The sequence below is a fragment of the Schistocerca gregaria genome, chromosome 1 (assembly GCF_023897955.1).
Source record: "Schistocerca gregaria isolate iqSchGreg1 chromosome 1, iqSchGreg1.2, whole genome shotgun sequence".
In the NCBI taxonomy this organism is placed as follows: Eukaryota; Metazoa; Arthropoda; class Insecta; order Orthoptera; family Acrididae; genus Schistocerca; species Schistocerca gregaria.
Window position 1 is genome coordinate 867,941,946 of NC_064920.1, and position 26,796 is coordinate 867,968,741.

At 38.5% G+C, this 26,796-nt stretch overlaps 1 protein-coding gene across 7 annotated transcripts in view; it reads right to left on the minus strand.

The window, feature by feature from the left end:
* Nucleotides 1-26,796, minus strand: part of LOC126273100 (deoxyribodipyrimidine photo-lyase) — a 102,469-nt gene that overhangs the window by 53,533 nt on the left and 22,140 nt on the right. For all 7 annotated transcript variants that reach the window (XR_007549305.1, XM_049976563.1, XM_049976530.1 and 4 more), the window contains exon 3: nucleotides 20,255-20,381. Coding sequence is in view for 6 of the 7 variants with exons in the window: in XM_049976563.1 (XP_049832520.1) it covers nucleotides 20,255-20,381 (127 nt within the window). In the remaining variant the exon portion in view is untranslated. The remainder of the gene's footprint in view (nucleotides 1-20,254; nucleotides 20,382-26,796) is intronic.

Sequence of the window (26,796 nt, forward strand, 5' to 3'; positions counted from 1 at the left end):
TTCAATGTAGCTGAGAGTACCGTTCGCTTATGGAAGAAACAGAAATTGGGATATTTTCAACTACCACTACTAGAAAGAAATTCATTGCATCTCACAAAGGAAGACATCCTGATGAAGTAAATGTTTTGGAATTTGTCCCAGAAAGGAAGAGAATGACACTACAATAAAGAATGCAAAAGAGGTAATGACACTACAATGAAGAATGCAAAAGAGGTGGCTGCAGCTCTTGGCATACCAAAGCAAGACTTAAATGTTAGAAGGGGATAGGTTGATCGTTTACGAAACAAACAGGCTTATCACTGCGATGCCGTACAACAACGTGCCAAAAGCTTCCATGGGATTTTTAGAAGAAACTTAAGAATTTCAGTGGTACATTATCACACTTCGGAAAGAGAAGAATTTTTCGGTGGCCAAATAGGCAATGCTGACGAGACTCCAGTTTGGTTTGATATTCCAAGTAATTACATGCCTGACAAGACTGGTACAAAAGAAGTTACCATCAAAACATCTGGGTGTGAAAAACAGTGCGTAACAGTAATGCTGGCAATCAAAGCAGCTGGGAAGAAACTTCCCCCTTTTTTTAATCTCCAAGCGAAAAACAAGACCCAAGACGCCAATAAATGAAAAATTATTCCCTGATGACATCATTCTTCAGAATCAAGAGAAGGGATGAATGACAAACTCTGATGCTTGACTGGCTCCAAAACATGTGGGAACTCCATCCTGGTGGGCTTTCCAATTAACCATCAATGATTTGTCTTTATGAATTTTGTGGTCATCTTACTCATGACATAAAAAAGAAGATCCATAGCTTACCCACTGACCTTGTTCTTATTCCTGAAGGAATGACTTCTGTATCACAATGCCTGGACATAAGTATAACTAAACCTTTCAAAGATTACATTTAGGAACAGTACAAAAAATGGTTTTGAGAACCAAATCCTGACCTCCGACAGGGAAGATTAAATGTGCTGCACCCTACATTATTGCCCACTGGTTTCAGATGCCTGGAAATGCTTCGAAGCACCAATTATCGTAAAATCATTCAAGAAATGCTGTACTTCAAATACTCTGGACGACAGTGAAGATGTGCTCTGGAATGACACCGAGGATGGCGGGGAAGGAAGAAATGAATCTATTTCTGATGAAGACTCTTCCAAGGATTCCAATAACGACGATATTAGTGGATAATGATGAGTAACATCTGCAATTTACACAGTATGTTTCTTTGTATGCCATATAGTAATCAAGTTAGGCGTTCTTTTTTAGTAATGAAAATATCACTTACTATTGTAATGAGTAACTTAAAAATAAGTATTTTTGTTTTTATAATTCATGTATACATTCACTATTGTCTGAAATAAAGTTACCAATGTAACATAAATTTCAACAATACAAAAAATACCCTACCAGCGATGTGCCAAAATTCCTTTTTTTTTTTTAATTAATTTAATTTTTAAAATTGTGGTGCACATTACATTCAATGGTACATACGATTCACATAAATATGGTATTATAAAGCGGTGACCTGGAAACTAGTGAGGACACAGCCATTGCCACTTAATGAAACCAGACCTATGAGGGCTACTGCTTGCTTTGAGCCTTGACTGTGGTGCCTGGATGAAATTCTGTTATACCGAGAGCACCACCTGTTATCAATCACTTGTTATCAATTGTTTTTAAATGAAGACATCCTGGTGTTAGACATCTTGTGGGCTCTGTCCACCAGCACCTAGCACTTCCACAACACTACTTAGGTGGTGGCAATGGACAACAATCTACTGAGGCCATTTGCCCACTGAATAGCTCGGAGGCCATCCAACACCATACCTGTATTGGTTACCCACACTGTAGTGGCACCAGGAGATTAGCTCAAATAATATCTGGTAGGACTTGCTACAGAATTAAATCATCTTAGTTTTGAAGCCAAGTCAAACTGAAAAATTAACAAATCTCATGCTGCCAAAATCATAACTGATATGGTCATTAGCAATTAAAATATTAACTGCCAGAATTGGAACACTGTCCTCTTCTTATGAGCAAACCAAGAAGTCAGCGATTTTCCACAGCTGCGGCAAAATTAGGCACAAGTGGCAAAGATGAAATAGGCAGTGCTAGGCAGATCAGAACTGCCTACAATTGACATAAAATTCATGTAGTCAGGGTGTGTACGTGGACGAGGGGAAAAAATTCCCGGATTTTTCCCAGTTAAAAATACATTTCTCCCGGATGAAAATGCACTTATTCTGTGTTAAGTAACAGCATACTTTTCCTCGGCACTGTACAACTTATTAAGCCTTTCAATGGTTGTGGTTTTATACACTGGCGTAGAATTTCCCAGCAATTTAGAAAACGAAAGTCAGGGGAAAAAACACGTTTTGGAAAGATGTCTGATGTGCAGCAACGTGTACACTGCATATTTTTGTGCTACGAAATCATAAATTCGAATTCCACCAAACACCGCATGTTACTTTCCGAAGGACTGAACTCTAGCTTGCGATGCGCTTTTGTAAGCCAGTCATAGCTCATGTCACATGATCTCGCCAGCGGATACTCAGAGCATAGGACATGTGATTAAGTCAGCCAATAGCAACATCACTGTTAAGCAGTGCGAACACACAAATAGGAAAAGGTAATGGTTTAAATTAATGTATATAGTGTCACTATAAAAAAAAAAATATTTCACGTATAATACTGGTCTCCAAGATTACTAAGCTGCAACAGAAGCTAAGCTTTCACACCTAATGAAGTTCTTTGCGCGTGTTACACTTAAAGATACACTACACAAATGTGGCAGTAAAATTTTTAACAATGACATAAATCCCTGATCTTCTGGGCTCAAAAATAATCTAACTGGTCATCCTCAAAGAATTGATTTTTGTAGAGAGTCGAAACACTCTGTGATTTTAAGAAATTCATCGGACATTCGCGCACAGAGTTCATCTTGCCTAAAAGGAAATTTAGTTTTAAAGTCACGCTTTTCAAACAGCCATTCGGAATATTTTCTCGGGACCTGTAACAAATAGATTCATTTCAGCAGTTGCCAGAGAGCGCCAGGCGTCGCCGCACTTGTGCAGCTACGGTGACGCAGGAAGCCCGTATGTTTGTACGTGTAAAACATTAAAAGACCTTACATTATGTTATAAAAGAAACAAGACATTGGGGAATACTCCAAGAGCATGGGAATTTTGTGAACTACACTAAAATGCATAATTCGGCTTAAAGTGCACATTCGTATGTTCAGATTCAGATACAAATTTTCTTGGAGTACCAGCACTGCACTATCTCATGTTCGGTTCTTTATTATGGCATAATGCCATAAACGCTAGTAGATGTAAACGTGAACTTGAAATGCAGCGAACAGTGGAAACTAGCCAATACTAATACTAATTAAATACTTCATTTCAAATAAATTGACTGCCTCAGGAGAAAAGATTAATCAAGGTCAAATTATTTTAACAAACAGACAAAAATAACTTCATCATTCTGGAAGGTGATTAACACTCGACTGCCAGAAAGGTGTGAAACAAAATAAAATCTGAAACTAACAACATTTTTAGCCTTCTGTAATTATGCGAATGTCTTAATTCACTTGATAGCTCCCAGCCACAGATATCCGTTTAGTATTCATTTGGCGCGAGAGCAGCAAACGAAGAGGAAACAGCAAAATCACTCAACGTAAACACGGGTCACGTGGAGACTATCACCTACCCACTACAACTATGACTGCTCTGTGCATCAGGTCCGAATCTACGATATTTCCGAACCATGGCAATATTAGATATTGACGCTTCCCCTCCCTCGAACGTTTGGGGTTGTTGTTGTTGTTGTTGTTGTGGTCTTCAGTCCTGAGACTGGTTTGATGCAGCTCTCCATCTTACTCTCTCCTGTGCAAGCTTCTTCAGCTCCCAGTACCTACTGCAACCTACATCCTTCTGAATCTGCTTAGTGTATTCATCTCTTGGTCTCCCTCAACGATTTTTACCCTCCACGCTGCCCTCCAATACTAAATTGGTGATCCCTTGATGCCTCAGAACATGTCCTACAAACCGATCCCTTCTTCTCATCAAGTTGTGCCACAAACTTCTCTTCTCCCCAATCCTATTCAATACTTCCTTATTAGTTATGTGATCTACCCATCTTATCTTCAGCATTCTTCTGTAGCACCACATTTCAAAAGCTTCTATTCTCTTCTTGTCCAAACTATTTATCGTCCATGATTCACTTCCATACATGGCTACACTCCAAACAAATACTTTCAGAAACAACTTCCTGATACATAAATCTATATTCGATGTTAACAAATTTCTCTTCTTCAGAAACGTTTTCCTTGCCATTGCCAGTCTACATTTTATATCCTCTCTACTTCGACCATCATCAGTTATTTTACTTCCTAAATAGCAAAACTCCTTTACTACTTTAAGTGTCTCATTTCCTAATCTAATTCCCTCAGCATCACCCGACTTAATTCGACTACATTCCATTATCGTCGTTTTGCTTTTGTTGATGTTCATCTTATAGCCTCCTTTCAAGACACTGCCCATTCCATTCAACTTCTCTCCCAAGTCCGTTGCTGTCTCTGACAGAATTACAATGTCATTGGCGAACCTCAAAGTTTTTATTTCTTCTCCCTGGATTTTAATACCTACTCCAAATTTTGCTTTTGTTTCCTTTACTGCTTGCTCAATATACAGATTGAATAACATCAAGGACAGGCTACAAACCTGTCTCACTCCCTTCCCAACCACTGCTTCCCTCTCATGTCCCTCGACCCTTATAACTGCCATCTGGTTTCTGTACAAATTGTAAATAGCCTTTCCCTCCCTGTATTTTACCCCTGCCACCTTTAGAATTTGGAAAAAGAGTATTCCAGTCAACATTGTCAAATGCTTTCTCTAAGTCTACAAATGCTAGAAACATAGGTTTGCCCTTCCTTAATCTTTCTTCTAAGATAAGTTGTAAGGTCAGTATTGCCTCACGTGTTCCAGTATTTCTACCTGAATCGAAACTGATCTTCCCCGAGGTCGGCTTCTACTAGTTTTTCCATTCGTCTGTAAGGAATTCGTGTTAGTATTTTGCAGCTGTGACTTATTAAACTGATAGTTCGGTAATTTTCACCTGCTTTTTGTTTGGGATTGGAATTATTATGTTCTTCTTGAAGTCTGAGGGTATTTCGCCTGTCTCATACATCTTTCACACCAGATGGTAGAGTTTTGTCAGGACTGGTTCTCCCAAGGCTGTCAGTAGTTCCAATGGAATGTTGTCTACTCCCGGGGCCTTGTTTCGACCCAGATCTTTCAGTGCTCTATCAAACTCTTCACACAGTATCACATCTCCCATTTCATCTTCATCTACATCCTCTTCCATTTCCATAATATTGTCATCAAGTACATCACCCTTGTACAGACCCTCTATATACTCCTTCCACCTTTCTGCTTTCCCTTCTTTCCTTAGAACTGGGTTTTCATCTAAGCTGTTGATATTCACACAAGTGGCTCTCTTTTCTCCAAAGGTCTCTTTAATTTTCCTGTAGGCAGTATCTATTTTACCCCTAGTGAGATAAGCCTCTACATCCTTACATTTGTCCTCTAGCCATCCCTGGTTAGCCATTTTGCACTTCCTGTCGATCTTATTTTTTAGACGTTTGTATTCCTTTTTGCCTGCTTCATTTACTGTGTTTTTATATTTTCTTCTTTCATCAATTAAATGCAATATTTCTTCTGTTACCCAAGGATTTCTACTAGCCCTCGTCGTTTTACCTACTTGATCCTCTGCTGCCTTCACTACTTCTTCCCTCAAAGCTACCCATTCTTCTTCTACTGTATTTCTTTCCCCCATTCCTCTCAATTGTTTCCTTATGCTCTCCCTGAAACTCTGTACAACCTCTGGTTCTTTCAGATTATCCAGGTCCCATCTCCTTAATTTCCCACATTTTTGCAGTTTCTTCAGTTTTAATCTACAGGTCATAATCAATAGATTGTGGTCAGAGTCCACATCTGACCCTGGAAATGTCTTACAATTTAAAACCTGGTTCCTAAGCCTCTGTCTTACCATTATATAATCTATCTGATACCTTTTAGTATCTCCAAGGTTCTTCCATCTATACAACCTTCTTTCACAATTCTTTAACCAAGTGTTAGCTATGATTAAGTTGTGCTCTGTGCAAAATTCTACCAGGTGGCTTCCTCTTTCATTTCTTAGCCCCAATCCATATTCACCTACTACATTTCCTTCTCTCCCCTTTTCCTACACTCGAATTCCAGTCACCCATGACTATTAAATTTTCGTCTCCCTTCACTATCTGAATAATTTCTTTTATTTCATCATATATTTCTTCAATTTCTTCGTCATCTGCAGAGCTAGTTGGCATATAATATTTTACTACTGTGGTAGGTGTGGGCTTCGTATCTATCTTGGCCACAATAATGCGTTCACTATGCTGTTTGTAGTAGCTTACCCGCATTCCTATTTTCCTATCCATTATTCCTATTCGTTTCAGGTAGGACACCAAAAATTAAAAAACTTTTCAAACATATCTTCATTTTGCAGCACACATCTTTTAAAGAGTCTGATACATAAAAAATGTTTGTTGGAGGGAACGTAAGACATGTTATTTGGTCTTAAGTGTGCCAAAGTGCAGTGCCTCGCCTCTTCACACAGCATTCTTCCATTACACGTCTCTGTATTTTTCTCTGTGGAATTCAGACGTGTAATATTTAGTAATGGGTGCCATCTAACTATTTTCAAGCCAGTGGAAATTAAAATGAGCTGTGGTGCCTCTCCTGCTCCCAGTCTGCCGTTTGACATCCTGCGCCTCTTTAAAAAAATCTCACAATTAATATTGAATGGGATTATTTGTAAGCGGCAGAAAAATAACTCTTCAGAAAATTTGCAGTCTTTACTGGCTATTAGCGAATAACTTGCTGCTTTGTGTGATGTAAAATTAAATATAGGATACATAAAACGATTGAAGTCAAGAGACAAGCAAGATAGTACAAATTTCTTCATTCCTTTCAAGTCCCAGCTTTTTTTCTCTCTAATTTTCACAACTTTACGTGGCGTACTTTCCTTTCTGGGAAAGAATCTATTACCTCTTCAAAGTTCGTCAACGTTTTGCTACATGAAAAAACGATATGTTATTGTCTAATACTAGAAAAGCTGTAAATACAAATTGTACCCAAGACTGGTGTGTTTTCTCAAGCTGCTTACGTGTATTTTGTCACTGCTAGGTAAAACGAAATAGGCCTGCCTAATATTGCAGCAATTGTTAAACACACCAAATACACGAGACAGTTTTGGCACTTTTTTAGTAATTTTTGTAACACAACAGAATATAATTCACGAATACCAATATCAAATGCCTATATGGCCTACTACAACAAAAAGATTTATGTTGGGAAATAGTTTCACATTTCATTCATACTCTCTAGCTTCTGAAGCACGAGATCGAAAAGAAGTAGTATGAAATTTTTATATAAATTTGGAATCATCATATTTTTCCGTAAACTGTGTATGTCCCCACTTCTTCCCCTTCCTCGTTCTAACAAACAATCTTGTCATCGCTAATTCTGTTAACTATTCCTGCCAGTGGAAAAACTTATTTTCTGGTTAAGTTTACCAACCCTGCCACAATCACCAGTTTAGTTATCCTGCATTTATTCTCCAGTTAGGTATTATTACGTGTTCAGGCAAAGCGTTTTCCGCGCTACTCCCAGAATAGAAATTTAGAGGCTGCTAGCCGGAGACTGTATAATTGGCCCTTAGTAGCGTAGTGGTCTGGCCAAAAATTTTCTGTCAAAATTTTATTTTCTTGGATACACACAGAAGACAATACGTAATCTTTCTTGGCTGTTATTCCTGTTAGTCGTTTATTTCCACTCTGTTAGTCTGAATCCATAGAATTCGCTAGTAATTATAACAATGCTGATCATTTGCAAACCCAGTCAACCACATGAACAGCGATTGACATTCAACCGTTCGGCTTTATTCCGCACAGCTCGTATAGACTCGTGCCCTTTTGTCTGCAGGAAAGTTCATTTCTAGATGTGACGGGGATTCCCCTGGCAGAGACATCATGTACATTATGCACATACTCAAAAATCAACTTATGATGCATCCAGAAATCAACTTAAAATTTGTTCAAAAATGTTCAAAAACCAACAGGGATGCGTTCAAAATCGTATGAGTAATCGATAGACAAACGTGCACTGGATGCTAGGCGCTTTATGAAACAAGGTCTTTTTCCTCAATAATATGAATCATTTTTAGATAATGTTATGATATTTTTTATTAAAAATGAATAAACAGACATCACTGACAATAATTAAAAAAACTTTCTTGTTTTACTTGCATGTGCTTGTGCAGATGTTTGATTTATTTGTCAGAATAGAACAAATTACAAAGGAAGTGCATTATTATTGCCATTAGTAGCAATACATTGTTGTTGTTGTTGCTGCTAAAGTGTAAATTTTCTTAACTGAAAGCTGAGCTGAGATGGATGACGGATTAAAAATTATGTCTCCTGTACCGACGTGCTGACTGGTTACCAAGTAAATGGAGTAAGGCAGCAACATTCCGCGATGAAGGTAATGCATATGCACAAACAACAAAAAGATTGTCTGGATGTGCTACAGAGACAGGTGTGACGAAAGTTTGCAACCTGTATGAAGAAACCAGGCCAATCAAAACTGCTCCAAAAACTGGCACAAAACCAATACTGACGAAGACTTTTGTGAAGGATGTGGGTTGCACTAAGTACTGGGTGATGAAGAAGCTTGCACAGGATAGGGTAGCATGGAGAGCTGCATCAAACCAGTCTCAGGACTGAAGGCCACAACAACAACAAGACTGTTGTAGAATCTGCCATCTTTCTCTGCAAGATCATCGTCATACCACAAAAGACAAATACCATCTTGCAGGGATCGAAGTTCCTGATCAAACAGTGAGACAGAAACTTTGAAAAAGTGGTTTATGGACAAGGACTCCAAAGAAGCAGCCTCATCTGAATAAAATGCAGAGGCAGACGTGTGCAATGGGGATTAGCACACAGGGAAAGGACTCAACCAGACTGGGCTAGAGTAATTTGGAGTAATGAGACAAGGGTCAGCACCTTTGGAAATGGAGTTATGTTCATTTATCATTGACGAGGCAAAGACTTATTGCCTCAGTGCACAACTGCCATTATGGAAGCCTCCCATCAGTGTCATGGTGTGGGCCGACATGGCATGTCATGAACGTCTGGCAGTGTCACAGGGTAACATTACTGCAAAAAAGAACCAAGATGAAGTCTTAGTGTTGAAATTGTTGCCCTCTATCTGCAATCTGTTTGAAGGTAACAACATTCTGTGCATCTTCCAGCAAGACAGTGCACCATGTGATACCACAAAAATCAATAAGAAATGGTTTGATGGCCATCAAATTAGTGTGCTGCCTGCAAAAGGCCCAACTTCATCCCAATGAAGGACTTAAGGTCAAGGTTTCACGATGGAATCACAGTAGCAAGAAGGGGCTCCTAGATACCACAATTAATTTATGCTTCAGAGTGATCGGAACAGAAGAGCTTCGACATTTGGTGGACTCTATATGCCATATAGAGTTAAGGCAGAGGTTAAACCAAAAGAATATCTCACAAACTACTAAGACAATTTGCAATAACTTTTGTGCCAAGTCACTTGTAATTTTCTGAAACTGTTGACTTTTTTAAATTTTTAATTACTTTTTATTCTTTAACTTTAATTTTCAAATAGTGGCCATTAAGGCAAGTTTTTCTGAAAAACTGTAGTAAATTATATTGCATATTTCAACTAAAATAACTCTTGAATGCAATATTCAACGAATCTCTAAAAAAAATGCCCAGAATTAATGCCACTACTATATATAGATTTCAGTTTCTTCCAAAACATTCATTTTAAATCCCTTTGGCGATACATGTTAAGAGATTCATTGCATTTGTTATGTGATCACCCTTACGTTTTTCTGTTTTCAAGTGGTTTAAGGATGTGTATTGGTTTGTGTCTATTTCTTGTGACTTCTCTGTACTTATTTTTGAAGTTTCTGCTTGTTTGTCCTATCCAGAAATTATTACAGTCTTTACAACTGATTTTATATATGCTTGGTAGTATGGTTAGTGATGGTTTTGCCTTATCGGAATGGATCTGGGTTTTTAGGTTGTGTCCAGTTCTGTATGTGAATTTAACTGTTATCTTCTTCGGTAAAGTGTTCAGTTCAATCGATATTGGTTCTAAATAAGTTTGCAGTATGTTATTTGAACCTTTATTTTGTGGGAGTTTCTTTTGTTAATTTTATGTCATTACGTATCTTAACGGGTTACCATTTATTGTGTTCTCTTATAGTTTTCTCGCTAGGCTTAGACCAAAATCTTTTGCTGAGCTATTTCAGTATTGTTAATTCTTTTTGTATGGCTGTATGTTCTAATGGTAGATTTATTAGTCTGTTCTGTTAAAAAAAAACGTATATTTTTTGTATTTCTGTAATAAGTTTTCTTCTATGAAGATCATTGTTTCTCTGTTTGGTGTGTTTGTATATACATTACAGTCCAATCCTTGGTTGGTGGCAGTTCGCAGATGTCGAGGCACAGACAGGAACGGCATTGTTGATGATTGCAAGCAACAGTTGTGGGCAGCACATGCACAGTAATTTCCACTTTAAGGAAGTGTATATCCAGCAAATTATGTCTCTCACTTGCTTATCACAATTTATCACTTACCACCGCCATCAGCGATGACAAGTAGCAACAAATGAAATAGAAATTCATTAAACAACTCACTACATGTTTAATGCTCGCATTACCTGCAGCATTTAGGGAAGAGTGCTCAGAACACTACTGTATGCTCACTGGCTGTCGCCATATGTGTAACATAGGTGCACATAGTTGTTCGCGACTCCAACTATACTAATGTCAAAGTTCCTGAATTTACCATTCTGTGGAACATTTATGTCTTTTTTATTAGCTAGTGTTCTTGACTTTATTGTGGATTGATTTTTATATGTGTACTATTTTTTGGGCCAGTTGTTCAGCATTTTACTAATCACATATGAAGGAATATCCACAAAGTTTACTACAGGACATGTTGGTATAAAATTTGTGTGTATCTTTATGTGCCGGTGTAGTTTGTGTGTTTTTGGATTCACATTTATAAATGCCCCCCGCTGTACTCACCAGATTTGGCACTTTGTGACTGCGCGCTATTCCCAAAACTGAAACTCAAGTTAAAAGGCAGTCGGTTTGACACTCTAGAGTGGATGCAAGAAGTATCGCTGGCAGTGATAAACACCCTCAAAGAACAGGACCTCCAGAGAACATTTGACCAGTGGCAGATGCGCTGGGATCGGTGTGTACGTGCGGATGGGAACCAACTTGAAGGGTGATGGTGACCATTGGTCCAAAGGTAAGGTTTTCAGCAGATGGCAGCACCAGTCCCGAAAATTTTGGATAGCACCTTGTATAACCAGTTTGTGGTTTAAGTTATTAAGAGTTGCGTCCTCTTTCTTTACCAGTTTATTAAATGTGTGTTTTTGGGTTAAAGCTTTATCTACAATGCATAATGTCTGTACCATTATTTCTATGTGCCTTTAGTTGTGCCAATATCAAATTTAGTAGTTGTCGTTACTTTCACATTTGGTTTTGGTTGTGTTTTGTACTTTGTACCTCCATCTAGTAACATTTGTTCATCATTTGTGACGTTAATAGCTGTTAAAGTTTTTGTTCTTGTGCAGCACTCAAATGGAGATATGTAATTCTGTATTGGCAGTGTTGCCAGGTACTATGTAATCAGTAGATTTTTTTTTAATTTCTTTTTATAGTTTAAATGTATTTGTTTGCTTTTGTAGTATGCAACTGTCTGTAAGACTAGACAATTGATGAAATATTACTGGACTTGTGTATTTACTAAGAGCTAGGTGTGTTACATAAATGTCCCAATTCAGAAAGTTTTTCCGCTCGAGTTTTTCTTTGATCTTGTTTTCCATTCACTCGTACTCCAAAGTGCTCGATTCTTGTGACAAACTTTGGTGCTGCTGTTATCTTAACATGTGTCGGAATGATTTTGTTCTTGATGCTGTTCATTAAATATTATATTCACGATTAATTTTGTCCTGATATATATGTGTGTAAAGTTTTATACAACTTCATAAATGATGAACAAAATATTATTAGACAAGGGTATAAAGATACTTGATAAAAGTACAATATACAACCAAACCCAAATAAAAATGTAATGAAAAACCTCATAGCAACTACTAAATTGCGTATTGACACAGCTGACTGCCTATTCGCCAACAGACAAAACAACCGTACAGGCATCATACGTAATAGAAAAAGCTCTAACCCAAGGGGACACATATTAAAAACTAGAAAAGAAAGCGGACGCCACACTTAATAACTTAAAACCATAAGCTGGTTACACCAAATGCCACAGCAATCAAATCAAACAAAGATAATAGTCTAGTGGTAAGAAACAAAAATGGCTATATTAACAAAGTACAGGAGCTCTTTTTTCCTTTACAGCAAACAACATTACCAAATTGAACAGGGTGCCACAAACAAATATGCAGCAGAAGTTAAAGTAGTAACAACAAGCTGTGACACCTAACTAACTGATTTTGGAATTTTGGAAAAAGTGTCCGAGCCTAGCCTTGGAAAGCAGAGGCAGTGGTCATGTGTGAGCGAGTGTATATCTGCCCTTACTCTTTGCCTTTAAATATGTCTGCTTGTGTCTGTGTATGTGCGAATGGATATGTGTGTGTGTGTGTGTGTGTGTGTGTGTGTGTGTGTGTGTGTGTGTGTGTGTGCGTGTGTGTGTGTGTGTGCGAGTGTACACCTGTCCTTTTTTTTCCCCTAAGGGAAGTCTTTCCGCTCCCGGGATTGGAATGACTCCTTACCCTCTCCCTTAAAACCCACATCCTTTCATTTTTCCCTCTCCTTCCCTCTTTCCTGACGAAGCAACTGCCAGTTGCGAAAGCTCGTAATTCTGTGTGTGTGTTTGTGGGTTTTGTTCATGTGCCTGTCTGCCGGCGCTTTCCCGCTTGGTAAGTCTTGGAATCTTTGTTTTTAATATATATGGGAAAGCGCCGGCAGACAGGCACATGAAGTTTTTAATATATATATATATATATATATATATATATATATATATATATATATATATGGGAAAGCGCCGGCAGACAGGCACAATGAACAAAACACACACACACACACACACACACACACACACACACACACACACACACACACACACACACACACACACATGCACACACACACAGAATTACTAGCTTTCGCAACCAATGGTTGCTTCTTCAGGAAAGAGGGAAGGAGAGGGAAAGACGAAAGGATGTGGGTTTTAAGGGAGAGGGTAAGGAGTCATTCCAATCCCAGGAGCAGAAAGACTTACCTTAGGGGGAAAAAGGGACAGGTATACACTTGCACACACACACACACACATCCATCCGCACATATACAAGCAGACATATGTAAAGGCGAAGAGTTTGGGCAGAGATGTCAGTCGAGGCGGAAGTACAGAGGCAAAGATGTTGTTGAATGACAGGTGAGGTATGAGTCTTTCTCAGCAGGCTGCAAGTCGTCGTGTAAGTGCCATGGCAAGTGACGTTTACCATCAGTTAAGGAGTGCAGTGCAGGAGTTTATTGCATTTTCCATCGCACTTGTGAGTCCACAGATATTTCTGACACCGAGCAATAAGTGATTTATGTCTGCGGTGTGGCCACTGCCCTGCACATAACAGAGGATTTTTTAGATATGATATCTTTAAAAAGCACGACCGCTGGCGCGGACATCCTAAAAGCCGTTGAAGAAGCTGTCAATTTAGCTGGCTTAAACTGGGAATGTTTGGTGTCAGTGACAACAGACGGAACACCAGAAATGAAAGGGGAACAAATGGGACTTGTTGGATTACTAAGAAAAAAGATACAGTGTACAGAAGAATCTTTGTACAGCATCCATTGCATTTTGCACCGAGAAGTATTCTGTACAAAATCAGCAAAGCTGGGGGACATCATGCAATTGGTTATTCGGGCAGTTAATTATTTGAGATCCCACTGGCTTACACACAGAAAGTTTTACACATATTTAGCTGAAACTGGGGAAGAGTTCGGTGACATACCATACCATACCATACCATACCATACCATACCACAGAGAAGTCCGCTGCCTTAGCCGCGGTAATGTACTCTAAAGACTTTTTGAGCTGAGAATACCAATAACTCAGTTTTTAAAGGACAAAGGAAGGTACGACCCGAAGTCAGAAGAGCCAGAGTGGGTTGCCGACCTTGCATTTGAAGTGGACATTACCATACACACGAATGCAGTGAACACAAGTTTGCAAGGAGAAAATCAGCTTGAGCTGTGGGAACGACAGCTCGTCAGGAAACGCAGTGCATTTCCCTACTCTGTCTACTGTGCAAGAACAGAATTGCAAAGAATATGTTTCCGTACTTAATGCAATAAAAGAGGAATTTATCAAGCAATTTGGGGATATATCATTTTTACTCCAAGCTTTTGAATGGTTCGAGACCATTAGCTGTTTCTGTAGACAATATTCATCCCAATTTGCAAATGGAATTAATATAACTACAGTGTAATTCTCATCTGAGAGATAAGTTCCTTTTGGCAAGACATGTAATAGACTTATCATGACTTTCCACAGCAAGAGTTTCCTTGTCTCCATCGTGAAGCCGCGAAGATAATGTCAATGTTTGGCTCGACATACGTTTCTGAGAGATTTTTTCCCTCTTCTGAAATTAAGAAGTCTCGGTTAAGAACAAACATCAGTGATGAAAATTTAAGTAACTGTTGGCGTTTGTCTGTATGCAGAAATTTTGTTCCAGATATTAGACGTATTGTAAACTCCACCTGTAATAATTAAATAAAAGATATCATAGGTAATAGGTACTCTTTCAAACCATGATCTCTTTCAAGCACTCCTGCTAACTTTATTCTTTCATTCAGTAAAGGAAGCTAGGAAACATGACGCATTACAGAGGAAGGAGGAGAGAGACGGTATGGTGGGGAGGGGAGAGAAGCAGGTGGCCAGCTTGCCCCTGTGTGCATGCTGAACACCTGTTAACTGCATACGTGCAAGTGCACCGCACATGTGCAAGATTCCTGCCCGCCCCTGGATTATAGGCTCCTCAGGTACTGACTCATATGCCTCAGAATCACAATCGACAGCGCACTTCGGTCACAGATTCTTCCAAGTAGAAGTAATAGTTCTCTTGGTAACATCTTCCCACATCTTTTCAATCACGTTGACAGAGAGAGACTTTAAGTAATATTTCCAAAACTCTCAATGAGTGAGATTGGTAGCTTCAGTCAACTCAAGGCAATGCTCAAAGGATGCCTAAATGTAGAGCTTCTTAAAATTAGAAATAACCTGCTGTCCATAGGCTGGAGTAAGGAGTGGTGTTGGGAGGCAGAGCACTGTCCATAACAAGCAAGACATGGAGTGGCAGATTCATCTCAAGCAAATATTTTACTACTTTTTTTTTTTTTTTTAATTCAATCACAAAGCAGATCACATCACCCAAGTCTTGTTGTTAGACCTCCATATCACATTAAACCTGCTATTCTGGACTTTACACTTCTGGAAGGCTCGTGGAGTTTCTGAACGATATACAAGCATCAGTTTAGTTTTAAAATTGCCACTTGCATTGGCACAGAACAGCAGTGTGAGATGGCCTTTCACTGGCTTGTGATCGGGCAATGCATTCTCCTCCGCTGTTATGAAGTTATGCCTCAGCATCTTTTTCCAGTATAAACTCGTCTCCTCACAGTTAAAAACCTGTTGCAGTATATAATCCTCAGAATCTAAGAGCATCTTGAAGTTGCTGATGAAGTTATCAGCTGCCTTTGTGTCGGAGCTGACTGCTTCACTGTGCCTCACAGCACAATGTATGCCTGTTCTCTTAAACTTCTCAAACCACCCACAGCTTCCCTTAACCACTTCTTCAGCCACTAATGACCTTGGCATCTTCTTAAGGAGGTCAGCGGAAATCATTCTCGCCTTCTCACAAATGATGTTCTCGTTCATAGTGTCACCCTGCAATTGCTTTTCATTTATCCATATGTGGAGAAACCTTTCAAAATCGTCCAGAATATGAAACCATGGTTAAAATACTCTTGTCATTGCATTTGAAGCATCTATCTCATTAATCTTGTTCTTGAGGACAGTGCAAATAACTGATGTAAACCGATTACATGTACACCCAAATCAGCAACGCTCACACCATGTTCACATTTTTCAGTGATTTTACCTTTCATTTCTAAGATAATTTTCCTTCGCTTATGGTTGACTCCTTGTGGTTTTATCTTCAAGGACATTTCTACAAAGATTATTAAAATTTGCACACAAGAATACACTGTGTGAACACAAGTTTACAAAAATGTGTGATCTCAAGCTGCACTAAAATGATAGTAGAAAGAGCACTACTCCCAGACTGTAGTACATTGTTCATAGCCTGCTGCACCTCATGTGAATGGGTGCTGACATCACACTAAATAGTCATCACTCATTAAGTGAGGGTTTTTTTTTTTTTTTTTTTTTTTTTTTTACTCAGTATGAGAATTGCACATTATGGGAGGTGCTCATTAAGTGAGGTTCCAATGTATAGAAGGCCTAAACATAATTAAAACCATTATCTCTGAAGAATGGATAGTCAATGAACACAAATTTTTGATGAGGGAGAGCATCTGTGTAAACATTAAAAGACAGTATACAATACGGCTGAGAACACAACACCTAACCTTCATAGTTAAACCATACTCTCCGCAGGATGGATAAACAACAGGGTTGGGCAATGGAAAACGTTCAACGCTATGTGACAATGACAAGCCACTAAGGTAGCATAATGCAGTTACCCAGGTAAATTACAGCATCTAGTGGCCACACAAATCAAGAGGTCAGTTCACCAAAAGAAATTCAAAGTGAATGCAACTGATGATGTCACTATACACCATGAAACTTGTAGTGCATAGCGAAAAATTGGTTCAAATACAGCTGTTCGTGGAGTTTCAAATATAAAATGTACTACCACAGCTATGGATGCCTTGATCACACAGTCATTTATAATTAATACAATAGTATAATTTAATTTAACTTTCAACTAACAATTGTTAATGTAATGGCCATCATCATAATATTTACTTTTGAATAATTGTTTTTCCATCATTTAATTTGTTTCCTTTCATACTCCACATTATTTACATAACATCCATTTCAGTATTTATAATGACTAATGAAAACTACCTAAGCTGTAGTATTAGACGTCCATTGTGTTGCGCGCAGTTCCATTATTAGGACATCTTCTGGTTGCCAGACTGCGCTAAAGTTGTTGTCTTCAGTCCACAGACTGGTTTGATGCAGCTCTCCATGTTAATCTATCCTGTGCAAGCTTCTTCATCTCCCAGTACCTACTGCAACCTACATCCTCCTGAATATGCTTAGTGTATTCATCTCTTGGTCTCCCTCTTATGATTTTTACCCTCCACGCTGCCCTCCAATACTAATTTGGTGATCCCTTGATGCCTCAGAACATGTCCTACCAACCGATCCCTTCTTCTCGTCAAGTTGTGCCACAAACTTCTCTTCTCCCCAATCCTATTCAATACTTCATTAGTTATGTGATCTACCCATCTTATCTTCAGCATTCTTCTGTAGCACCACATTTCGAAAGCTTCTATTCTCTTCTTGTCCAAACTATTTATCGTCCACGTTTCACTTCCATAAATGGCTACACTCCATACAAATACTTTCAGAAACAACTTCCTGATACATAAATCTATATTCGATGTTAACAAATTTCTCTTCTTCAGAAACGTTTTCCTTGCCATTGCCAGTCTACATTTTATATCCTCTCTACTTCGACCATCATCAGTTATTTTACTTCCTAAATAGCAAAACTCCTTTACTACTTTAAGTGTCTCATTTCCTAATCTAATTCCCTCAGCATCACCCAACTTGATTCGACTACATTCCATTATCCTTGTTTTGCTTTTGTTGATGTTCATCTTATACCTTCCTTTCAAGACACTGTCCATTCCATTCAACTGCTCTTACAAGTCCTTTGCTGTCTCTGACAGAATTACAATGTCATCGGCGAACCTCAAAGTTTTTATTTCTGCTCCATGGATTTTAATACCTACTCCGAATTTTTCTTTTGTTTCCTTTACTGCTTGCTCAATATACAGATGAATAACATCAGGGAGAGGCTATAACCCTATCTCACTCCCTTCCCAACCACTGCTTCCCTTTCATGCCCCTCGACTCTAATAACTGCCATCCGGTTTCTGTAGGAATTTTAACTAGCCCTTTGCTCCTTGTATTTTACCCCTGCCACCTTTAGAATTTGAAAGAGAGTATTTCAGTCAACATTGTCAAAAGCTTTCTCTAAGTCTACAAACGCTAGAATTGTAGGTTTGCCTTTCTTAATCTATTTTCTATGATAAGTCGTAGGGTCAGTATTGCCTCACGTGTTCCAACATTTCTGCGGAATCCGAACTGATCTTCCCCGAGGTCGGCTTCTACCAGTTTTTCCATTCATCTGTAAGGAATTCGTGTTAGTATTTTGCAGCTGTGACTTATTAAACTGATAGTTCGGTACTTTTCACCTGCTTTCTTTGGGATTGGAATTATTATGTTCTTCTTGAAGTCTGAGGGTATTTCGCCTGTCTCATACATCTTTCACACCAGATGGTAGAGTTTTGTCAGGACTGGTTCTCCCAAGGCTGTCAGTAGTTCCAATGGAATGTTGTCTACTCCCGGGGCCTTGTTTCGACCCAGATCTTTCAGTGCTCTATCAAACTCTTCACACAGTATCACATCTCCCATTTCATCTTCATCTACATCCTCTTCCATTTCCATAATATTGTCATCAAGTACATCACCCTTGTACAGACCCTCTATATACTCCTTCCACCTTTCTGCTTTCCCTTCTTTGCTTAGAACAGGGTTTCTATCGGAGCTCTTGATATTCACACAAGTGGCTCTCTTTTCTCCTAAGGTCTCTTTAATTTTCCTGAAGGCAGTATCTATCTTACTCCTAGTGCTTCCTTTACTGCGTTTTTATATTTTCTCCTTTCATTAATTAAATTCAATATTTCTTCTGTTACCCAAGGATTTCTACTAGCCCTCATCTTTTTACCTACTTGATCCTCTGCTGCCTTCACTACTTAATTCGTCAGAGCTACCCATTCTTCTTCTACTGTATTTCTTTCCCCCATTCCTGTCAATTGTTTCCCTGTGCTCTCCCTGAAACTCTGTACAAACTCTGGTTTAGTCAGTTTATCCAGGTACCATCTCCTTAAATTCCCACCTTTTTGCAAATTAAATGGAAGAAATTCAAAGTGAATTATAGAATGAAAAAGAAGAATATTATGTACACATTGTGTGAAGATACTTAAGATTTATCCAAGAGCTTACTTTGCCTGAAAAATTTACAGCGACCAGAAAAAAGAGTTCTATCATATATATAGGTAATGGAGAGAGAGAGAGAGAGAGAGAGAGAGAGAGAGAGAGAGAGAGAGAGAGAGATTGTGGGGAAAAAAAGCTACAGAGAATACTAGGGGGAATAAAAGGGGAAAAAAGTAAAAATAAAGAGCATTTAAATCAACTAATGCAGTAAAAGGAGGGGCAGTGGTTAACGACAATGTTTTCTATTTGTAGACAGCGTTGACCAAAGTATGAAAGCAAAGGTGTTGATTATAAAAGTACCAATGTCACATTTGTATTCATTTCTAAGTACAAGTTTCTGAGGCAGCTGTACCCATTTCTTCCTTTGTCATTCTCTCTTCACACCATGTATTTCAATATCATCATATATTTACCAGTTCTTCCTGTAGTTTCTGATCCCAGAAGTAAAATTAAGAAACACATACATAAGCAATAGCACAGACAAGTAATTACCTCTGCTTTAAGTACATTTAGTGGAACTACAGAAGTTACAAATTTACAAATATGTGGCATTTCAAATCAATCAGTCAAATGGGATGAATTTTCTTTTAATTTACCTAACAATGTAATTTAGCACTCAGTCAGTCATATATCACTTGCCCAAATTTCTAGAGTGAAATCTGCTTACTTCTATGTGCAAAATATACTACGTTTCAATACTACTTAGGTCTTACAATCTCATTTTCTTCCATGTATGATGAGCAGAAACTTGTACAAATACTAACCTACACAGAAAGATTTCATCTCTACGGTAAATATACTACGAAAATACCTTGAACTCTCTGGTCTCTTGACATCCAATACACAACACCCTCTGCCCATTCTGGCACTTCACTTGCTTTTGATAATATTTGTACTCGCTTCTTGTTGAATTTAAATTCATTTATTGATGGAGCTGCCTGAAAATAATCATTTATTTGACCTCATATTACTTGACCACTCAATTTAACTCATAACATCTAAGAACTAGAATATATCCAAAAGCGGCAGCAGTACTGGCGACAGCTCAAGAAAACACTGACTAAGAAAAACATCATGATGGTGGTGATGATATCAGGCCACGCAAAAGGACAGTTTCAGTGACCTAACAGAATATAAAAGAAATTCTTTTAGTAAAATGAACCACGTCATTCTTAACTAGCGCCTTGTTACGACAATGTTCCACTGAAACAAAGCAGCAGCTTTTTTGAGAACATTGGCAATGCAAATTCCCATGAGGACAAGAAAGACTTTCTCTGTAACGGATCTAATGGGAGAGCAAAGCCTCCTGGCTCCCCACCAACAACAAATACTCCGATGCTAGTGCTGACATCACTTCAAAACAAAATTTCTGAAAAAAACTGTGTTATGAATTAAGAAGCGTAATCAAACAGAGTCTGAAACTGTGTGTGTTTGTGAGCAACACAAAAAAAAAAACAAGTCTTTACCATTACATATTTTTTAACTACAAATTCCACATTTAAAATGGATGAAATCGGAGACGGAGACGGAGACGGAGAGGGAGAGGGAGAGGGAGAGGGAGAGATGTTCCCAAAATTAGGCTAACTGCCATAATCTAAAATTTCACTGTTACATCTTTGACCAAATACATGAAAGATACAACAACATTGCAGATTAACATGACTTGCTCATCCCGTGATAATTCACTGACCCATCACTGTTAACATTAAAATCAACATCTAATGAGTTAGGAAGGAAGTCCAATTTTAAAACTTTTACAAATATTTGTGCTGTTGTCAGATAAAAGTGATAGCCAATTTTCAGAAGTCCAAAGCTGTCCCACTGTTAGCAAATACAACATATTAGGTCAAGATATAGTATAGAGACACAGCTATCTTGCAAGACTGCATAGTCGCGGAGCCTTTAGCCTAAACAAACAACTGTGGGTCATGGGGCAGTTTCCTGTTCTAGGTCTGGAGTATACCAGTTCCTTCTTCTATCTCTGTGGTTGGATGGGCGTGCATCATTATCATATGTTGAGCCTAATCAGTCTAAGCTTCTTGTCTGCTACTAATAATCAATCATTTCCCCACAGAACATCACCACCCTGCATGATGCTTGTCTTACCATGAGCTTACTTTGTATGGAAGAGCAATTTTTAAGAACAGCTGGAAGGCGTTGTCATGGGTTCCATTGTTGTCAATATTTTCATGGAGCATTGTGGAAGCCAAGAATTGTACTTAGCACAATGTAAACCCAAGGTGTGGTACAGGTGTGCTGATGACATCTACAATGTGCAGAGCTGGGTGGGGAATAGGTCGACGATTTCATACAACACCTGAAAAGTCTCCATGCCAACATAAAATTTAATACAGAAATAGAGAGAGAGAAGTAACCGCTACACTTTCCAGATGTGCCAATTCCAAGAAATGGTGAAAACCTGGACCACAGTGTGTATCAAAAACCACCACACATGGACCAACACCTGCATAAACTTTTAATCGTCCACATAGACTCAACACACAATGCCTGGTATCCAATCTGAGGAACAATGGATACTCCATTAGTTACATAAGAAGTGTCATGAAAACACCTGGCGAGGTAGCATGTCAAATGAAGAAATTTCAGGTATGACCTTTCTACCAAACATTCCCAGAGTGACAAAAAGTCTGCAACATGCTGCTCAAACACAGAAAACTAAGGATTCGGTTATTGCTGAAACAAACAGTTTTTGGTTATACCTTTTTTTTCCTTTACCTCTCATTTAACCATTGTTAAAGCAGCTCAAAATAACAGGTTTCTGAAATAACCAATATTCGGTTTTTTATTGCTGTTATTTCCAGTAGTAACCACATATATTGAACAAAGATTTAAAAATTATAACCCAAAGACATTTGCATTATACGCCTCAATCATCGTCATCATCATCGTCAGGATTTACTTCCAACGAGCAGTGTAGGAACTTTGTGAACGATATTCCTCCATTGGCTTCTGTCCTGGTACAGCTTTTCCCTTCTCCACTACATCCCACGTTGCTTCTCTCCTCTTGAGATCTTCCTTAACCTGGTCTGTCAATCTCTTTCTAGGCCACCCAATTGGTTCTTCCTGGTATCTACATCTCCAAATACTGACATGAAGTTCGAGTCATGTGCATTCGCTTCACATAACTGAAGCGCTTCAATCTCAAAGCAGTCATCCTCACCTCTGTAGTCAATGTCACCTGTAGGTCTCTCCTTACATAATCATTCCTGACTGTCTCTCCTAGTTGTTTGTAGAGCTGACCTGTCATTTGTTGTGGTCTTCAGTCCAGAGATTGGTTTGATGCAGCTCTCCGTGCAACATACAGTAAAGCTGCATGCTCTCGGGGAAAAATTACAGCTGTAGTTTCCCCTTGCTTTCAGCCGTTCGCAGTACCAGCACAGCAAGGCCATTTCGGTTACTGTTACAAGGCCAGATCAGTCAATCATTCAGGCTGTTGCCCCTGCAACTACTGAAAAGGCTGCTACCCCTCTTCAGGAACCACGTGTTTGTCTGGCCTCTCCTCCGCTGTGGTTGCACCTACGGCACAGCTATCTGTATTGCAGGCTCGCAAGCCTCCACACCAACGGCAAGGTCCATCGTTCATTTGACTACCTTCTTTCTTATTTATGACACAGGCCTCTAGACTATACATCATGAATGGCAGGAGATTAGTTTTATACAGGTTTTGACTGTTTGAGGGTCTTTCTTATCCCATATTAGATTTTGTACTTGGTGGAAGAAGCTAGATCCTTTTGTTATTCTGTTTAAGACTTCTAGTTTGGAACTTCCACCACGTGATATGATGCTACCCACATAATTGAAGCTTTTCACACATTCAACCTTCTCCCCCTCCAGTATGATGTGATGGTGTGGGTATCTTCATTGCCACTCTCTTGTTCCTACTCACAGTTAAGTTGATTTTTTTTTAATTTTGTGTTCCAGTAATCTATTCTCCTGTGAACCTCCATTTCCGTCTCTCCCCAAATGGTGATGTCATCAGCAAAAACAAAAGTGCTGAGATCTTCATTTTCTTTTTCCTTGATTTCTTTCATGATTGTGTCCATAAGTGCAAAGAAGAGTAAAGGGGAGAGCGAACTGCCTTACTGAACACCTCTCTTTGTCTCAAACCATTTTGATCTTCCTCCTCCTACTTGTACACTGCTCTCACAACCATGGTACAGCATCTGGACCTTTTTAATTACTGAATCAGGAACATTATGTTTTCTCAAGCATTCCCATATTTTATACCTTGGTACACTGTCATGTGCTTTTTCCAAATCCACTAATACTACTATCCAGTCCTTTCCTTTTTCCCAAAACTTCTCCATTAACTGATGGAGGGAGAAAATGAGATCTTTTGTTCCCCTATTACTTCTGAACCCATGCTGTTGTTCCTCGAATTGGTGTTCTAGAATTTTCCGCAATATTTTTTCCTACGACCTTTTCCATTATCATAAAGCACTGTGATAACAGTGCAATTCCTTGGTAGTTGCTGCATTTCTTTCTACTACCTTTCTTGAACAATGGTGTTATAATTCCTTTTTTCCATTCATCTGGCACTTTGTTTCTTCCCATATCATCCCCAGTACCCGGTGTAACCACTGTATTCCATGGATTCCTGCAGCTCAGTTTCTGACCAAGAGATTGGATCCTGCTCCTAGTGTAATTCAATAACTTCAGTGTCACTTTCTTGTGCATCTTCCCCATTTAGTAAGATTTCAAAATAATTCTTCATCTCTTCTCTGATACCTTCCATGTCCCTGATAATATCCCCATCCTCTGTTTCAATCGCTTTTATGTCTTCTCTATCAGATCTTTTACTTTCCAATAACTCGTATAGCAGTTTTTTGCTCCCTTTGCTATCCTGCTCTAATTTCTGTGTGAATGTTTCCCAACTCTTCTTTTCTTCTTTCACAGTTCTCTTTGCTTGGAGTTTCTTTTGTCAGTATTCCTTCTCCAGTGTTCATCTTTTGGTACCAGCCTCTGGTTCTGATTTCTTTTTTCAAACTCCATGTATTTCTTTGGCATAATAAGTTTTTCAATTGCATCTTTTACTCTATCGTTCCACCAACTGATTTCTTTGTCTTTCACTTTACCCTTTGTTTTCTGCACAGCACTGTTAACTATTGATGTTTTAAATAGGCATTGTACACCTCAAGACACGTAGTATCAAAATATCAAATAAAACAGTAATCTAAAGGAAACTTAGTCCGTCCACAGTTCGCTGCTCCTTGAAAAGTAATGAGAGGTTAAACACTACATTAAACCACCAGTTGATTCTGATTTTTTTGAAACTCTGTTCAAAAATCATGTTGTAATCAAGTGTGACACCACTATTTGCCCACTATGAATCATCAGTGCCAAAAGGGTGAAAATTAAAGTTGGAGAACTCTTTTTGTCATGTTGAGTTGCCCATTTCTAATGGCTACAAGCTGATAAGTCACATTATGTAGATGCAGGCAATAGATCAGCTACTTCCTTCCTATTTTATTATAAACTAGAAAGTAATTGTTAAGCTGTTAACTTACTATTGTTGCCACAACTTCCTTTTCTTTTCATGTTGTTGTTGTTGTGGTCTTCAGTCCTGAAACTGGTTTGATGCAGCTCTCCATGCTACTCTATCCTGTGCAAGCTTCTTCATCTCCCGGTACCTACTGCAACCTACATCCTTCTGAATCTGCTTAGTGTAGTCATCTCTTTTGGTATATTCCACGCTTAATCTGTATTGGCTGTGATGTGATATTATTTGAATGTGTTTGGATATTAAGTGTGGTTTTCCAATTTTTCCATTAGTATGTTTAGGAACTGTATCAATTTAGGATCTATTTTGTATATTTCCAATATCTGTAGTAACCATGAGTAGGGTACACTATCAAAAGCTTTTTGGTAAACAATGTATGCATAGTGTAGCAACCTTTGTTCAGTTGTTCTATTATCAGTTGCTCTTTACATCTTCGTACTCCTTTGCAGCAGCCTTTTTGTTCTTCATATATAATTTTGTTGAAGTTAATATTTTGTATATTTTTGGTAGGCATGTTATGGGGCAATATTTTGCTGGGTTTGCTGTGTCTGCTTGATCTTTAGGTTTCAGATAAGTTACTCGATGTGTAAGTGTATCAGGGAATGTGTACGGGTCTGCAATGTAACTGTTAAATAATTTAGTTAGATGTGAATGTGTTGAGGTGAACTTCTTTAGCCAGAAATTTGCTATTTTATCTTTTCCAGAGGCTTTCCAATTGCGCGTAGAATTAAGTGCTCGGGTGACTTCATGTTGCAAAATTATCACTTCAGGCATTTGTGGTATCTTCTTGTGTGTGTCTGTTTCTGCTTCTATCCACCGTGCATGCCTGTTATGTTGTACTGGGTTTGACCATATGTTGCTCCAGAAGTGTTCCATGTCTGTTATGTTTGGTGGGTTGTCTATTTTAATGTGTGTGTTATCTATTGTCTGCTAAAATTTCTTTTGGTTTGTGTTGAGCGTTTGGTTTTGTTTCCTTCTATTTTCACTTTTTTTTTTTTTTTTTTTTTTTTTTTTTTTTTTTTTTTTTTTTTTTTTTTTTTTTTAAAATCTTCTAAGTCGTTTGGCCAATGCTTGTAATTTCTGCTTCTTTTCATCTAATTGACCTATCGCTTCTTGTTGTGAGATTTGACCTAACCTTTTTTGTTTTTTGTCTGATATTTCATTTCTTATAGATTGTGTTAGCTGTCCGATGTCTTTTCTCAGTTTTTCTATTCTGATCTATAGCCTGTGTTGCCATGCTGGTTTTGTGGGTTTCTTCTGAGTGTTGGTTTGTTCTGATCTCTGCCTAGTGTGTATATTGTATTTTCATTTATTTTGTTGTGTATGATTGTGTTGATAGTTGTTTCGACTTGGGGGTTATTTGGTGGTCTATGCAAGAATGGTCTAATGTCTGTATTTGTGTCTTTGTATTCTATACATGTCAACTGAAATTTTTCTTTTATATCTAACACGTGTGTCACTTCCTGTTCTATTTATGCTTGTTCTGGTGGCTGTCTTAAGATTTCGTTTTCCTCTGATTGTGTAACTGATGCGTGTTGTTCTTTGTTTGTTTTCTCTGGAATGTTTGAATCCATTACTGTATTTTCTTCTTCTTCTGATGGCACATTATTTTGTTCCAGTATTTATTGTACTTGCCACTGAGGTATGGCAGAATATTTCAGAAAATACTCTGAAAAAGTCGTGGAGAAAACTGTGGACATCTCTTGAACTTCAGAACAACCTAGCTGAAAAAAAAAAAAGAGGAAAATCTACTACAAATGATACAGACAGACCCTGTATGCGAAGAATCTAGTGAAGGAGAAGTAGACGAGTGGATGGCAGCGGATGGGGCA